Source organism: Anomaloglossus baeobatrachus, chromosome 3 (assembly GCF_048569485.1).
Source record: "Anomaloglossus baeobatrachus isolate aAnoBae1 chromosome 3, aAnoBae1.hap1, whole genome shotgun sequence".
NCBI lineage: Eukaryota > Metazoa > Chordata > Amphibia > Anura > Aromobatidae > Anomaloglossus > Anomaloglossus baeobatrachus.
The window spans coordinates 39,830,894-39,849,113 of record NC_134355.1 but is presented as its reverse complement, the minus strand read 5'-3'; the positions used below and the strand labels follow the sequence as shown (position 1 = coordinate 39,849,113).

General features: G+C 49.6%; 1 protein-coding gene across 2 annotated transcripts in view; it reads left to right on the top strand.

The window, feature by feature from the left end:
* CENPF (centromere protein F) overlaps positions 1-18,220 on the top strand; it is a 105,205-nt gene that overhangs the window by 30,222 nt on the left and 56,763 nt on the right. For both annotated transcript variants that reach the window (XM_075339140.1, XM_075339139.1), the window contains exons 11-12: positions 1,142-1,277; positions 5,114-7,218. In XM_075339140.1, coding sequence (XP_075195255.1) covers positions 1,142-1,277; positions 5,114-7,218 — 2,241 coding nt within the window. The remainder of the gene's footprint in view (positions 1-1,141; positions 1,278-5,113; positions 7,219-18,220) is intronic.

Sequence of the window (18,220 nt, the reverse complement as noted above, 5' to 3'; positions counted from 1 at the left end):
CCCATACAGAAGGCAGAGCTGGTTTATTACAGCCAGACTCCCCATACAGAAGGCAGAGCTGGTTTATTACAGCCAGACTCCCCATACAGAAGGCAGAGCTGGTTTATTACAGCCAGACTCCCCATACAGAAGGCAGAGATGGTTTATTACAGCCAGACTCCCCATACAGAAGGCAGAGCTGGTTTATTACAGCCAGACTCCCCATACAGAAGGCAGAGCTGGTTTATTACAGCCAGACTCCCCATACAGAAGGCAGAGATGGTTTATTACAGCCAGACTCCCCATACAGAAGGCAGAGATGGTTTATTACAGCCAGACTACCCATACAGATGGCAGACCTGATTTATTACAGCCAGACTACCCATACAGAAGGTAGACCTGGTTTATTACAGCCAGACTCCCCATACAGAAGGCAGAGCTGGTTTATTACAGCCAGACTCCCCATACAGAAGGCAGAGCTGGTTTATTACAGCCAGACTCCTCATACAGAAGGCAGAGATGGTTTATTACAGCCAGACTCCCCATACAGAAGGCAGAGAGGGTTTATTACAGCCAGACTCCTCATACAGAAGGCAGAAATGGTTTTATTACAGCCAGACTCCCCATAGAGAAGGTAGAGCTGGTTTATTACAGCCAGACTCCCCATACAGAAGGCAGAGAGGGTTTATTACAGCCAGACTCCCCATACAGAAGGCAGAACTGGTTTCTTACAGCCAGTCTCCCCATACAGAAGGCAGAGATGGTTTATTACAGCCAGACTCCCCATACAGAAGGCAGAGATGGTTTATTACAGCCAGACTCCCCATACAGAAGGCAGAGCTGGTTTATTACAGCCAGACTCCCCATACAGAAGGCAGAGATGGTTTATTACAGCCAGACTCCCCATACAGAAGGCAGAGCTGGTTTATTACAGCCAGACTACCCATACAGAAGGCAGAGATGGTTTATTACAGCCAGACTCCCCATAGAAAACGGACTGATGTCGCATCGCTGGGACTCCGCCAGTCCCTCACAATGAGGGGAGCCCCCACAAGTGTTTATATTACGGAGCTGACACATTATAGTGTATTATTTTTATCACATCTCCACCCTTCCCCCTCCCCCCAATAATCTGTACCCTAATTTGTCTTGTTGCTTTCAGGAGTCCCGGTCTCAGCAAAACGCAATTAAAAGTCAACTGGACCATAAAGCGAGAGAACACACAAAACTGGAAGATGAATTCAGAACCGCGAGTCAAACTCTACGGCAAAACCAAGTGTTTATAGAGGAGCTGAAAAGTAAGTGCACCCCTGCACCGCTGTGGGGGCAAAAGTGTCTGCAGCATCTGGGACACCTCTTATTAATGTCAGTGTTAGGCTATCCCTTAATAATACAACACAAGGAATGCCGGCCTGACGACTCTGATAACTGGGTTCTGGAGTAATGACATATTTCGGGCAGTGGCTACACGCTAGCCCCGGGCTCCGCAGCGTGGAGGTGCGCAGCGCTCCGCAGTCAGTCGGTAATGCCCGCCACAAAAGGAATTATTCCGCTCAGTGATTATTCTTCCAAATTGAAAAACAAAACTGCGGCTTTTTGTTTTCTTTTTGTCATTTTCTACACTTTTGATTGATGTTTTCAGAGAAAGCGTAACTCGCATCGATCGATATCACTGAGGTCGCTGTATGAGGCATCGCTGACCGACGCGTTCCTGGATATAAACCCCCTACATAGTCTGAACGTTAAGAGTTTTCTGAAGGCTGAAAACAAAATAGCAAATGTTATAAAATATCAAGAATAAATGCTGTACTCCTATATCCAGTCATTGCATGTCCTACGTGAAACTCTGAGCTTCTGATGATTTGAAGGATGAGTGCAGCTCTGGAGTATAATACAGCATAAGTAATGCAATATACAGTTGAAACCAGAAATTTACATACACTCTCTATACAGACACATCTGCAGGTTTCCCCTCCACTCACTATACAGACACATCTGCAGGTTTTTCCCTCCGCTCTCTATACAGACACATCTGCAGGTTTTTCCCTCCGCTCTCTATACAGACACATCTGCAGGTTTTTCCCTCCGCTCTCTATACAGACACATCTGCAGGTTTCCCCTCCACTCTCTATACAGACACATCTGCAGGTTTTTCCCTCCGCCCTCTATACATACACATCTGCAGGTTTTTCCCTCTGCTCTCTATACAGGCACATCTGCAGATTTTTCCCTCCGCTCTTTATACAGACACATCTGCGGCTTTCCCCTCCACTCTCTATACAGACACATCTGCAGGTTTTTCCCTCCTCTCTCTATACAGACACATCTGCAGGTTTTTCCCTCCTTTCTCTATACAGACCCATCTGCAGGTTTTTCCCTCCGCTCTCTATAGACACATCTGCAGGTTTTTCCCTCCGCTCTCGATAAAGACACATCTGCAGGTTTTTCCCCTCCGCTCTCTATACAGACACATCTGCAGGTTTTTCCCTCCGCTCTCTATACAGACACATCTGCAGGTTTTTCCCTTTGCTCTCTATACAGACACATCTGCAGGTTTTTCCCTCCGCTCTCTATACAGACACATCTGCAGGTTTTTCTTTCCGCTCTCTATACAGACACATCTGCAGGTTTTTCCCTCCGCTCTCTATACAGACACATCTGCAGGTTTTTCTCTCCGCTCTCTATACAGACACATCTGCAGGTTTTTCCCTCCAGTCTATACAGACACATCTGCAGGTTTTTCCCTCCGCTCTCTATACAGACACATCTGCAGGTTTTTCCCTCTGCTCTCTATACAGACACATCTGCAGGTTTTTCCCTCCACTCTATACAGACACATCTGCAGGTCTTTCCCTCCGCTCCCTATACAGACACATCTACAGGTTTTTCCCTCCGCTCTCTATACAGACCTATCTGCAGGTTTTTCCCTCCGCTCTCGATAAAGACACATCTGCAGGTTTTTCCCCTCCGCTCTCTATACAGACACATCTGCAGGTTTTTCTCACTACCTGTGAAATCAGAATAAACCTTTCCCGTTTTAGGGCAATTAGGAACCAAAATTATTTATATTTGCCAAATGCCAGAATAATGAGAGAGAGAATGTTTTAAGCCATTTTTATTACTTTCTGCAAAGTCAAAAGTTTCCATACACTAAGAGTACTATGCCTTTAAACAATATGGGACAGCCCATATAATGATGTCATGTCTTTGGAAGCTTCTGATAGGTTTATTGTCAACATCTGAGTTAATTAGAGACACACCTGTGGATGTATTTTACTGCTCACCTGAAACACACTGCTTCTTTGTGTAGCATTATGGGAAAATAAAAATAAATCAGCCAAGATCTAAGGAAGAGAATTGTGGACTTGCAAAAGTCTGGTTCATCCTTGGGTGCAATTTCCAGATACCTGAAGGTGCCTCGTTCATCTGTACAAACAATTATACGCAAGTACAAACAAGATGGGAATGTCCAGCCATCATACCGCTCAGGAAGGAGACGGCTTCTGTATACCAGAGATGAACGTGCTTTGGTCAGACATGTGCATATCAACCCAAGAACAAAAGCAAAAGACCTTGTGAAGATGCTGGCGGAAGCTGGTAAGATTGTGTCATTATCCACAGTACAAGTACTGTATTAATATGGGCTGAAAGGCCACTCTGCCAGGAAGAAGCCATTACTCCAAAAGAAACACATAAACAAGCCAGATTAATGTTTGCAAATGCACACAGGAATAAAGACCTTCATTTTTGGAGACATGTCCTGTGGTCTGATGAAACTAAAACTGAACTGTTTGGCCATAATGACATTGTTATGTTTAGAGGAAAAAGGGAGAAGCTTTGAAGCCTAAGACCACCATCCCAACTGTGAAACATGGAGGTGGCATCATCATGTTATGGTGGTGTTTTGCTGCAGGTGGGACTGGTGCACTTCACACAATAGATGGCATCATGAGGAAAGAAGATTCTGTGGCAATACTGAAGCAACATCTCAAGACATCAGCCAGGAACTTAAAGCTTGAGCAGAAATGGGTCTTCCAAATGTACAATGACCCGAAGCTACTGCCAAACTGGTTACAAAGTGGCTTAAGGAAAACAAAGTCCATGTTTTGGAGTGGCCATCACAAAACCCTGATCTTAGTCCTATTGAAATTTTATGGGTAAAACTGAAAAGGCCGGTGCGAGCAGCGACCTACAATCATGGCTCAGCTACACCACTTCTGTCAGGAGAAATGGGCCCAAATTCCACCAACTATTGTGAGAAGCTTGTGGAACAAGATCCAAAACGTCTTACCCAAGTCATACAGTGTAAGTGCAATGCCACCAATTTCTAATGACATGGAGGGAAACTTCTGACTTTGCAGAAAGTAATAAAAATGCATTAAAACCTTCTCTCATTATTCTGACATTTGGCACATGTAAATTATTTTGGTTCCTAATTGACCTAAAACAGGAAAGGTTTATTCATGTATCTGTATAGAGAGCGCAGGGAAAAACCTGCAGATGTGTCTGTATAGAGAGCGGAGGGAAAAACCTGCAGATGTGTCTGTATAGAGAGCGGAGGGAAAAACCTGCAGATGTGTCTTTATAGAGAGCGGAGGGAAAAACCTGCAGATGTGTCTGTATAGAGAGTGGAGGGAAAAACCTGCAAATGGGTCTGTATAGAGAGCGGAGGGAAAAACCTGCAGATGGGTCTGTATAGAGAGCGGAGGGAAAAACCTGCAGATGTGTCTTTATAGAGAGCGGAGGAAAATACCTGCAGATGTGTCTTTATAGAGAATGAAGAGAAAAACCTGCAGATGTGTCTGTATAGAGAGTGGAGGGTAAAACCTGCATATGTGTCTGTATAGAGAGTGGAGGGAAAAACCTGCAGATGTGTCTGTATAGAGAGCGGAGGGAAAAACCTGCAGATGTGTCTGTATAGAGAACAGAGGGAAACTTCTGAGTTCAACTGTGTATACACAGTGACTGCACCAGCAGAATAGTGAGTGCAGCTCTGGAGTATACTTCTGCATCACTGCAGGATGCATAATGCATTTATAAACATTTTGTGATTAATTCTATATATAAAATGTTGTTTAAGAATGAAGAAAAACTTTAAGGTTCATGTTATAATGTTTTTTGTATTCTTTTACAGATAAAAATAACACTTTGGATGCGGAAATAAAAGCTGCTGCGCAGAAACTTAACAACCAAGACTCGACCTCTATGGAAAATCTTAAAGCGACAGTGACTAATTTGGAGAAGGAAAGAGATTCCGCCAAGAATTTGCTGCAGGAGAGAGAGAAAGACTTGTCTGACGTAAAGAGCGCTCACGTGAAAACGTCCGAGGAGCTGTCGACGTTGAAGAATCGGCTTCATTGTAAGGAGCGAGAATGTGAAGACTGGATTAAGTGTAAAGACGAATATGAGAATAACGCTCGGAAGATCTCCACAGAGAAGGAGGAAATCTCTAGAAGAATCGGGGACATGGAAGCCACCATTCAGAGACTAACAGATCAGATAGATTTCTTGGAAAATGATAAGAAAAGTTTACACACCCAGATAAAGACCCTGCAAGACATCGTCAATGTAAGAACTGCTGATCTGGAGGTCCAGAAAGTAAACTGCGCAAATCTGAATGGTCAGATGGAGTCGGAAAGTCAGAAATATCAAAAAGAAATCAAAAACCTCCTTCAGAAAATATCTGAACTGGAGGTGGAGTGTAAGACACAAGAGGTCCATGTCTGGTCAGCACGGGTGTCCTTTTTGGAAAACGAGTTGGAGATGCAGAAAAAACTAATTTCCGACTTGCAAGATCAGCTTGACCTTCTGAGAAATCAGCTGGAAATTCAAAAAAGTGTGTCTGACGCTGAAGCGAGGGGCAAGGATCATGTGTCTAATTCTACCAATGTTACACTGGAACCCAGTGTTGATTCTTTGAAGTCTGTTGTCCAAGAAAAAGAAGAAGAAATCACCAGTTTAGCAGAAAAATTAAGTTTTGCTAAAGTAGAGATGGAAGCCATGTGTCAAAGTAACAGAACACTTAGTGTAGAGCTACAAGAGCTGAAGCTGTTGTCTGAATCGTGGTCCATCGAGAGGGAAACTCTATCCGGGTCAATTACTTGTCTTCAAAAGGAAATCGAAAAGCTGACAGAAGAGAATAAAAGAACGCTCGAACTCCTGAATGTACCGAATCACGAGAAACTGGAGAAGTCAAGGATTGACACTTCAGAGAGAAGAAGTCTCGGAGAAGACAACCCAGTCGATGGGGCTAGAGAAGAAAATACAAGCCAGGATGAAAACCGGAATGGAGAAGTGGTGGAGTGGAAAGAAAAAGTTATCCGATTTCAGCAAGAGAACGGTCGTCTGCTCCGGGCTAATGAAGAACTTTCTACGTTGGTTGGAAAGCTTCGAGACAACGAGTTCTCTCTAAATAAGAGTCTAGAAGAATTACGAGTTTGTCTGAAGGACAAAGAAACCTCTTTAAGAAACGCCCAAACCAAGTTGGAATTGCTGAACAGAAGTGAGGAGGAAGATGTTCCAGTGGAAAGAGTCCGGGAACAATTGATTGACCTTCAAAACGACTCCGAGCAGAAGATGGTCCATCAGGATGATCCAAAAACCAAGGGGATCGTTCTTCGTGACCTTGATGAAACCACGTTGGTTGGCAGCAGTGATGGAACAGTAATGGATAACTCAGTTTTGGATATAACCCAAGATATTTCGTTATTCCCGCCTTTCATTGGACCACAGGGCCATGAAGAAAATCTGACATTGTTAATCAACATGGACCATCTTAGTTTGGCACCAGCTGGAGAACATACATCGGCCTTACCAGATCTTGCACAGCTAGAGAGCCTAAATTCTGCCACCTTGTTACCTTTTACACCACCACCTGTAAAGCAAAGGGTTGACGATCATGAAGGGAGAAGGTCTATCACCAGCGAGATTGTTGATTTGCTCCTCGGTCAGTCTCCTCAACCGCAACAGGTCTCAGGAGTACGAAACGATGGATCTCCTGAAATTAAAGATTTGCTTGTGGTCTACCAAATGGAACTGAGTAGGTTGCAAAAACAGCATTTGTCGGAGATCGCCATATGGCAACAGAAATTGACCGATCAAGCTTCGGAAATGGAGGCAAAGCTGTCCTCTGAAAAGGCCGAGGTGGAACAACTAACTCAGGAGCTGGAGGCTGCAAGACTTGAACTACAAGTTTTCGACTTGAGCGCACGCTCCCTGCTATCATTGGATAGTGATGATGTAAGTGCGCTCCGGGAATTGTTTATTGTGAGATGTGCCTGTCGTAATGCGACCTCCCTTACAATCGCTACTTGCTTTGTTGCAGTAAAGCGCACCAATCACCAGGATTTCTTCGGCGCTCCATTGGGAGACCCAGACGATTGGGTGTATAGCACTGCCTCCGGAGGCCACACAAAGCAATTACACTAAAAAGTGTAAGGCCCCTCCCCTTCTGGCTATACACCCCCAGTGGGATCACTGGGTCACCAGTTTTCTGCTTTGTGCGAAGGAGGTCAGACATCCACGCATAGCTCCACTGTTTAGTCAGCAGTAGCTGCTGACTATATCGGATGGAAGAAAAGAGGGCCCATATGGGGCCCCCAGCATGCTCCCTTCTTACCCCACTTGTGGTTTGTAAGGTTGAGGTACCTATTGCTGGTACGGAGGCTGGAGCCCACATGCTGTTTTCCTTCCCCATCCCCCTGAGGGGCTCTGAGGAAGTGGGATCTTACCGGCCACCAAGCCCTGAGGCCGGGCTCCATCCACAGACCCATAGAACCTGCTGGATGTGGAGCGGGAGTGCCGTTCAGGGACAAGGCCCTGCAACTTTCAGGTACTCTGTGTCCCCGTATGACAGGCCACGCACATCCCAGACTTGCTGGGTGTGCTAGTGCGCCGGGGACTGTAGCGCTGTGCGCTGGGCTTATAGTCCCCGCAGATTACTGGGGGACTTTATGTGTGTGGATCGCGGCGCCGACCGCCCCTGGAGCGGCGGCGCAGCTGCGACTTGTAGTGCGCCGGGGACGCGCCGACCGCGCTTTTACGGCGGAGGCGCTTCTAACTTTAGTTCCCGGTTTGTTCTGCGGCCTAGCTCCGCTTCGTTAACGCCCCCCACCCTGTCAATCAGGGTAGGGGAGAGACGTTGTTCAATCGGCAGCGCCGAGGGCTGGAGCACGATTTACATGTTCCAGCCCTCTCACTGAGCACAGTAGGACACAGGCTTCGCGCTTTTTCCCTGTGCACGCCCTAGGCCCGCCCCCAGGCTTGCAGCTCCCCAGGACGCCGGCAGCCATTATACACATGCAGTCTGGCTGGAGAACGGACGCAGGCTCTGGGGGACCCAGGCTAGGGATTTCTGGCGACCACACACCCGCGCTAAGCGGGCGGTAAGCAGCACATACGTGCGGCCCCACTAGTGCCACAGTGTTATATTTGTGTACTGTTTTTCGCTGTACCAGATATATTTATATATATATATATACTGCACTGTTTGGTCGCTTCTTGGCTGTATACCCTATATTACTCTGGGGAGACAACAACATGTCATCCACAAAACGCAAGGGTGCCAAGGCAAGGGCTGCTTACACTGCTTGTACAGCATGTGGGGCTAATCTACCAGCAGGCTCCAACGACTCTCATTGTGTGCAATGTTCAGTCCCAGTGGCACTTCGTCAGCCAGAGCCTATGGTGGTGGTAGCCCAGGCAGAGTCGCCTGCGAACCCTGCCCCGGTGACGGGGTCAGAATTTGCAGTTTTTGCTGATAAAATGTCTGTGACTATGGCAAAAATCCTGGAGACCTTGCAGTCCAGGCCAGTTGCTCAGACCATGGACACTGCGGTGTCTATGTTCCCCGGTCCCCCTCAGTTGGATCTAATCCGTAATTCAAGGGGGTCCCAGGCATCACAGGCTGAGGGCTCTGACTCCGATGACAGTCCCAGTCCGCCTAAGCGAGCTCGCTGGGAGAGACCCTCCACGTCATCACGCGGATCAGGGTCTCAGCGAGAAGGGTCTCTATATGATGAGACAGAGGTGGGTGATCAGGAGTCTTGTCCTGACGCCGCACTCAATTTGGATACGCCAGATGGTGACGCCATGGTAAATGACCTTATAGCGGCCATCAATAGGCTGTTGGATATTTCTCCCCCAGCCCCTTCAGCAGAGGAGGCAGCTGCCCAGCAGGAGAAATTCCATTTCCTGTATCCCAAGCGTAAATTGAGTACTTTTCTGGACCACTCTGACTTCAGAGAATCCATCCAGAAACACAATACTTATCCGGACAAGCGTTTTTCTAAACGCCTTAAGGATACACGTTATCCTTTTCCCCCTGACGTGGTCAAACGCTGGACCCAGTGTCCAAAAGTGGACCCTCCAATATCCAGGCTTGCAGCTAGATCCATAGTTGCAGTGGAGGATGGGGCTTCACTTAAAGATGCCAATGACAGACAGATGGACCTTTGGTTGAAATCTGTCTATGAAGCTATCGGCGCGTCGTTTGCTCCAGCATTCGCGGCCGTGTGGGCGCTCCAAGCTATTTCAGCTGGTCTGGCACAGGTGGACTCTCTCATACGTCCAGCAGTGCCGCAAGTGGCGTCCCTAACTACACAAATGTCTGCGTTTGCGACCTACGCTATCAATGCGGTACTGGACTCTACGAGCCGTACCTCAATGGCATCCGCCAACTCTGTAGTTTTGCGCAGAGCCTTGTGGTTAAAAGAATGGAAAGCAGATTCTGCTTCTAAAAAATGTTTAACCAGCTTGCCATTATCTGGAGACAGACTGTTTGGTGAGCAATTGGCGGAAATCATTAAACAGTCCAAAGGTAAGGACTCCTCCTTACCCCAGCCCAGATCAAGCAAACCTCCACAGAGGAAGTGGCAGTCAAAGTTTCGGTCCTTTCGAGGCTCGGGCAAGCCCCAATTCTCCTCGTCCAAAGGGACTCAGAAAGAGCAAAGGAGCTCTGATTCCTGGCGGGCTCACTCACGCCCCAAGAAAGCAACCGGAGGTACCGCTTCCAAGGCGGCTGCCTCATGACTTTCGGCCGCCTCCCTCCGCATCCTCGGTCGGTGGCAGGCTCTCCCGCTTTTGCGACATTTGGCTGCCACAGGTCAAAGACCGGTGGGTAACAGACATTTTGTCTCACGGGTACAGGATAGAGTTCAGTTCTCGTCCTCCGCCTCGGTTCTTCAGAACTTCCCCACATCCCGACCGAGCAGATGCCCTTCTGCAGGCGGTGAATTCTCTAAGAGCAGAAGGAGTGGTGGTCCCTGTTCCTCTTCAAGAACGAGGTCAAGGTTTTTACTCCAATCTCTTTGTGGTGCCAAAAAAGGACGGCTCATTCCGTCCTGTTCTGGACCTAAAACTGCTCAACAAGCATGTGAACGCCAGGCGGTTCCGGATGGAATCCCTCCGCTCAGTCATTGCCTCAATGTCTCAAGGAGATTTCCTAGCATCAATAGACATCAAGGATGCTTATCTCCACGTGCCGATTGCTACAGAGCACCAACGCTTTCTACGCTTCGTGATAGGAGACGACCATCTTCAGTTCGTAGCTCTGCCATTTGGTCTGGCGACAGCCCCACGGGTGTTCACCAAGATCATGGCGGCAGTGGTAGCAGTCTTGCACTCTCAGGGACACTCTGTGATCCCTTACTTGGACGATCTACTGGTCAAGGCACCCTCTCAAGAGGCATGCCAACTCAGCTTGACTGTTGCACTGGAGACTCTCCAGACGTTCGGGTGGATCATCAACTTCTCAAAGTCAAATCTGTCACCGACCCAATCACTAACGTATCTTGGCATGGAGTTTCATACTCTCTCAGCGATAGTGAAGCTTCCGCTGGACAAGCAGCGGTCTCTACAGACTGGGGTGCAGGCTCTCATTCAAAGTCAGTCGCACTCCTTAAGACGCCTCATGCACTTCCTCGGGAAGATGGTGGCGGCAATGGAGGCGGTTCCGTTTGCGCAGTTTCATCTGCGCCCACTTCAATGGGACATTCTCCGCCAATGGGACGGGAAGTCAACATCCCTGGACAGGAAAGTCTCCCTTTCCCAGACGGCCAAGGACTCTCTGCAGTGGTGGCTTCTTCCCACCTCATTATCACAGGGAAGATCCTTCCTACCACCGTCTTGGGCGGTGGTCACGACAGACGCGAGTCTGTCAGGGTGGGGAGCAGTTTTTCTCCACCACAGGAGTCCACCCTTCAGATCAATGTTCTGGAAATCAGAGCAGTGTATCTTGCCCTACTAGCCTTCCAGCAGTGGCTGGAAGGAAGGCAGATCCGAATTCAGTCGGACAACTCCACAGCGGTGGCATACATCAACCACCAAGGGGGGACACGCAGTCGGCAAGCCTTCCAGGAAGTCCGGCGGATTCTGATGTGGGTGGAAGCCACGGCCTCCACCATATCCGCAGTTCACATCCCCGGCGTAGAAAACTGGGAAGCAGACTTCCTCAGTCGCCAGGGCATGGACGCAGGGGAATGGTCCCTTCACCCAGACGTGTTTCAGGAAATCTGTCGCCGATGGGGAAGGCCGGACGTCGACCTAATGGCGTCCCGGCACAACAACAAGGTCCCAACCTTCATGGCACGGTCTCGCGATCAAAGAGCGCTGGCGGCAGACGCCCTAGTGCAAGATTGGTCGCAGTTCCGGCTCCCTTATGTGTTTCCACCTCTGGCACTCTTGCCCAGAGTGCTACGCAAGATCAGATCCGATTGCAGCCGCGTCATACTCGTCGCCCCAGACTGGCCGAGGAGGGCGTGGTATCCGGATCTGTGGCAGCTCACGGTCGACCAACCGTGGGCACTACCAGACCGACCAGACTTACTGTCCCAAGGGCCGTTTTTCCATCGGAATTCTGCGGCCCTGAACCTGACTGTGTGGCCATTGAGTCCTGGATCCTAGCGTCTTCAGGATTATCCCAAGGGGTCGTTGCCACCATGAGACAGGCTAGGAAGCCCACGTCTGCTAAGATCTACCACAGAACGTGGAGGATATTCTTATCCTGGTGCTCTGCTCAGGGAGTGTCTCCCTGGCCATTTGCATTGCCTACCTTTCTTTCCTGCAATCTGGGTTAGAAAAAGGTTTGTCGCTCGGCTCCCTTAAAGGTCAGGTCTCGGCGCTATCCGTCTTTTTTCAGAGGCGTTTGGCACGCCTTCCTAAGGTGCGCACGTTCCTACAGGGGGTTTGCCATATCGTACCCCCGTACAAGCGGCCGTTAGATCCATGGGATCTGAACAGGGTACTAGTTGCCCTCCAGAAGCCGCCCTTCGAGCCTCTGAGGGAGGTTTCGCTTTCTAGACTATCACAGAAAGTGGCTTTTCTGGTAGCGATCACATCTCTTCGGAGAGTGTCTGAGCTGGCAGCGCTGTCATCCAAGGCTCCCTTCCTGGTCTTCCACCAGGACAAGGTAGTGCTGCGCCCCATTCAGGAGTTTCTCCCGAAGGTGGTATCCTCTTTTCATCTTAATCAGGATATCTCTTTGCCTTCATTTTGTCCTCATGCAGTTCATCAGTATGAGAAGAATTTACATTTGTTAGATCTGGTGAGAGCACTCAGAATCTACATTTCCCGCACGGCGCCCTTGCGCCGTTCGGATGCACTCTTCGTCCTTGTCGCTGGTAAGCGCAAAGGGTCGCAGGCTTCTAAGGCCACCCTGGCTCGATGGATCAAAGAACCAATTCTTGAAGCCTACCGTTCTGCTGGGCTTACGGTTCCATCAGGGCTGAAGGCCCATTCTACCAGAGCCGTGGGTGCGTCCTGGGCATTGCAACACCAGGCTACGGCTCAACAGGTGTGCCAGGCAGCTACCTGGTCGAGTCTGCACACTTTCACCAAACATTATCAGGTGCATACCTATGCTTCGGCGGACGCCAGCCTAGGTAGAAGAGTCCTGCAGGCGGCAGTTGCCTCCCTATAGGGGAGGGCTGTCTTGCAGCTCTAACATAAGGTATTCTTTACCCACCCAGGGACAGCTTTTGGACGTCCCAATCGTCTGGGTCTCCCAATGGAGCGCCGAAGAAGAAGGGAATTTTGTTACTTACCGTAAATTCCTTTTCTTCTAGCTCCTATTGGGAGACCCAGCACCCGCCCTGTTGTCCTTCGGGATTTTTGGTTTGTTTGCGGGTACACATGTTGTTCATGTTGAACGGTTTTCAGTTCTCCGATGTTACTCGGAGTGAATTTGTTTAAACCAGTTATTGGCTTTCCTCCTTCTTGCTTTTGCACTAAAACTGGTGACCCAGTGATCCCACTGGGGGTGTATAGCCAGAAGGGGAGGGGCCTTACACTTTTTAGTGATAATTGCTTTGTGTGGCCTCCGGAGGCAGTGCTATACACCCAATCGTCTGGGTCTCCCAATAGGAGCTAGAAGAAAAGGAATTTACGGTAAGTAACAAAATTCCCTTCTTTCCTGTATAACCTAAAGCCAGTGCTATACTGGCACTATCAGGCTGATTCTATACATACAGTGGAACCTCGCTTACCGAGTAACCCAGTTAGCGAGTATTTCGCTTAACAAGCAAAGCTTGCCATAAATTTGTAACTCAGTTTACAAGCAAGCTTTGCTGTACGAGCAAATCCTCACCGCACACGCTTCCGGTTCCGTACATCCACCGTGCTCTGAACCGCTTTTGCAGTCCACACAAACACACACAAGCACGCACAAACACACACAAACAAACACACACACATATTATGCTCACCTTACCTTCCGTTCCCTCGCCGGCCTCCTGGAACTTGCAGTTTGCCCATACAGGATGTGTATCGGGTAACCATCGCGACCGATGCCGGACCTTCCACTCCCAGCGCGCTGACGTCAAAGGCGGGACCGCTTGCCTCTGATCGGCCAGCGCGCTGCCTTTGAGTAGCGGCTGACAGGGGAAGTTCCTCCCTCGTCGTGATGCTTGCCGATACACATCCTGTAGCGGCGAACTAAAAGAACCATGAGGCCGGCGATGCAACGGAAGGTACACACATTATGCTCACCTTGCCTTCCGTTCCTTCGCCGGCCTTATGGTTCTTGTAGTTCGCCGCTACAGGATGTGTATCAGCAAGCATCGCGACGAGGGAGGAACCGTCAGCCGCTACTCAAAGGCATAACCATGTGACCAGAAGGGGCAGGGCCTCAGCCAACATAGCTGATACCAGGAAGCAACATTATTTTTCTGTTGGTTGAGGCCCCGTCCCTTCTGGTCACATAGGTATGACATCCGCACAGGTCCTTCTAGCCACTTAGTAAAACACTTCTATAATAGAATTGGCATAAACAACAGATAGGAGGAGGATAGACAGACAGGGTGGCGGGAATCACTATGAATATCCACCCCAGCTATCAGCTTCTGCCACTCAAAAAGCTGCTCATTTTACAAACTTTGCTTGCTTGTGTTACAAAACCTATATATCCGAGCTGACAACTAAAGATATGTATAGAATCAGCCTGATAGCACCAATATAGCACTGGCTTTAGCTTATATAGGAAAATCTTGGCGATTGGTGCGCTTTAATGACACAACTCTAGATTCAAGAGAACAAAGGCTGCACAAACTGAATGGCCGTCTTGTCCACGCATTGTGTCCGGTATCTCGGCTTAACCCTATTTAGGCTATGTGCCCACGCTGCGGATTTTGCGCGGATTTTGCCGCGGATTTGCCGCGGATTTCCCGAAAATCTGCAGCAGCAGCACTTCCAAGCCATTTCAATGGCATTTTGGAAATGCTGTGTCCATGCTGCGGATTTTTCCGCTGCGGATTTGCCGCGGATTTTGATCCGGAAAAATCTGCAGCATGTCAATTGTTTGGTGCAGATTTGGTCCGGATTTTTGGTTTTGAATGGGGGAAAAAAAAAAAAATGAAATCCGCATCAAAATCCGCGGTAAATTCGCGGCAAATCCGCGGGTGCGGATTTGCTGCGAAAATCGCGGATTTTCAGGCAGATAAATCCGGAGGGACATTCTAGCGTGGACACATAGCCTTACAGTCCATGGATGAGAAAAGCTCTCGGCTTAAAACTATCAAGTGCTGCAAGCTGAAACTCCAGTCATCACATATTGAAGGTCAAGGCAAAGATTGATTTTTTTTCTTTCTACATTTTGGAAAATCCCTTTAAGTTCTTTTGCCATCTCGGAGCTTTATGAGAAAATTGATTTTTTTTTTTTTATTATTTCTTTTCTCCAAAAATGGAGCAAGTTAAATAATTACCATGTTTGTCCAAAAATAAGACCAGGTCTTATATGTTTTTGTTTTTATTCTTTGTCGCTCCATTGGGAGACCCAGACAATTGGGTGTATAGCTTCTGCCTCCGGAGGCCACACAAAGTATTACACTTTAAAAAGTGTAACCCCTCCCCTCTGCTATACACCCTCCCGTGCATCACGGGCCCCTCAGTTTTTTGCTTTGTGTTGAAGGAGGCACACATTCACGCAAGCTCCACGTTTTAGTCAGCAGCAGCTGCTGACTTTATCGGATGGAAGAAAAGAGGGCCCCTATGGGGCCCCCGGCATGCTCCCTTCTCACCCCACTCAGGTCGGCGGTGTTGTTAAGGTTGAGGTACCCATTGCGGGTACACAGGCTGGAGCCACATGCCGCTTTCCTTCCCCATCCCTTAGGGGCTCTGGGGAAGTGGGATCCTATCCGGTCATCCAGACACTGGGACCGGGCTCCCTCGGCAGCCCCTGGGGGAATCTGCCGGACAGGAGACTGAGTATCGTCAGGGACATGGCCCTGCATCCACAGGTACTCTGTGTCCCCTTTGGGATGGCGCATAAAGCACCTTGGGCCCAGACGCTGCAGCGACTGCGGCGTGGGTATGGGTCCGGGACTACCGCGCCGACCGTGCACTGCCGGCCGGCCGCGGTTTTAACTTTAGTCCCCGGTTTTTGCGGCCTAGTACAGTATACTCCCGCCCCCAGGCCTGCCAGTCAGGGAAAAGGGCGGGACGGTCGGTATAACGCCGACAGTGAGGGCTGGAGCACACTTAGCTGTCCTCCGCCCCCCTCACTAATCACGCTGGGGCACCAGATTCCCGCACTTTTGTGACTACGCCCACGCCTCCCTCCTCCTCTGAGAACGCCGTCAGCCATTTTTTCAGCACATTCTGCGGTGGAGAACTTCTGGCTGCAGCTAAGGGAGACCCGAGGCAGGGAATCTGGTGGCCACACAGAGCGGTCAGTAAGCCACCTGCCGGTGCTGGACCCCCCAGAGTGCCGAACTGTATATATATATATATTTTTTGTGTATACATTTGCTGGTTCGGCTGTACTGTTAACTTAGGGTTATATATCCCTCAGTGATCACGGTGATCCCTTACTTATCTCCTGGAGGACAACAGCATGTCGTCCGCAAAGAGCAAGGGTACCAAGGCACAGGTTTATTTTGCAACCTGTACCTCTTGTACGGCTATGCTACCTGCAGGTTCCACCTACTCATTGTGTGCAATGCTCGGCCCCTGTGACCCTCACTCAGCCGGAGCCTCAGGCACTGGTGGGACCCCCGGCTCAGGTAGAGACACCGGTCCCCACTGTCCAGGTGACAGGGACAGAGTTTGCAGTTTTGGCTGACAAACTTTCTAAGTCGCTTTCACAGTCCATGGCTCAGTCTATGGACAAATGGTCTGCTAAGATACTAGAAGCCTTGCAGTCCAGACCAACAACACAGATGCAGGGCACTGTGCATTCCTCGTCCCCAGGTCCCCCTCAGTTGGCGCAGCAATCTGCTCCTGAGGTGACACATAGGTCCCACGGTGAGGACTCCGACTCGGACCGCAGTCCCAGGCCGGCTAAGCGGGCTCGCTGGGGACCTTCTTCCACTTCATCACGCTGCTCATGGTCTCAGCATAAGGACTCTCTGGAGGATGAAGCGGAAGGCGCAGCTCAGGGCTCAGACCCTGACGGTGCTCTCAATCTGGATACACCTGAAGGGGACGCCATAGTAAATGACCTTATAGCGTCCATCAACCAGGTGCTAGAATTTTCTCCTCCAACTTAACTGTAGAGGAGGCGGCTTCACAGCAGGAGAAACATCAGTTTCGGTTTCCCAAACGTACACGGAGTGCCTTTTTTCGATCACTCTAACTTCAGAGATGCTGTCCAGAAGCACAGAGCATACCCGGACAAGCGCTTTACTAAGCGCCTTAATGACACACGTTATCCCTTCCCCCCTGACGTAGTCAAGGGTTGGGCTCAGTGTCCAAAAGTGGATCCTCCAGTCTCTAGGCTGGCGGCCAGATCTGTAGTTTCAGTGGCAGATGGCTCATCGCTCAAAGATGCCACTAACAGGCAAATAGAGCTCATGATGAAATCCATATATGAAGCCATAGGAGCATCTTTTGTTCCGGCATTCGCGGCAGTGTGGGCGCTCCAAGCTATCTCAGCTTGTCTGTCTGAGATTACTGCGGTCACACGCACCGCTACTCCGCAGGTTGTGTCTTTGACTTCTCAGGCGTCGGCTTTTTCGTCCTACGCCATGAACGCCGTCCTGGACTCGGTGAGCCGTACAGCGGTAGCATCCACCAATTCGGTGGCAGTCCGCAGAGCCATGTGGCTACGTGAATGGAAGGCAGACTCTGCTTCCAAGAAATTCTTAACCGGTTTGCCATTTTCTGGCGACCGTTTGTTTGGCGAGCAATTGGACGAAATTATTAAACAATCCAAGGGAAAGGACTCGTCCTTACCCCAGTCTAAACAAAACAAACCTCAACAGCGAAAGTTTCAACCGAGGTTTCAGTCCTTTCGGCTCTCGGCCGAGTCACATTCCTCCTCGTCAAACAGGTCGGAGAAGGGCCAGAGGAACCCTTCTGCATGGCGGTCTAAGTCACGGCCTAAAAAGACCGCCGGAGGCACCGCCACCAAGGCGGCCTCTTCATGACTCTCGGCCTCCCCCAACCGCATCCTCGGTCGGTGGCAGGCTCTCCCGCTTTTGCGACGCCTGGTGGCCACATGTCCAAGACCGATGGGTGAGAGACATTCTGTCTCACGGTTACAGGATAGAGTTCAGCTCTCGTCCTCCGACTCGTTTCTGTCATCGCCTCAATGTCACAAGGAGACTTCCTAGCATCAATAGACATCAAGGATGCTTATCTCCATGTGCCGATCGAACGCTTCTTGCGTTTCGCCATTGGGGACGAACAGGCGGTCCTACACTCTCAGGGCCACTCGGTGATCCCTTACTTAGACGATCTCCTAGTCAAGGCACCCTCCTGGGTGGCTTGCCAGCACAGCCTGACCATTGCTCTGGAGACTCTCCAGAGG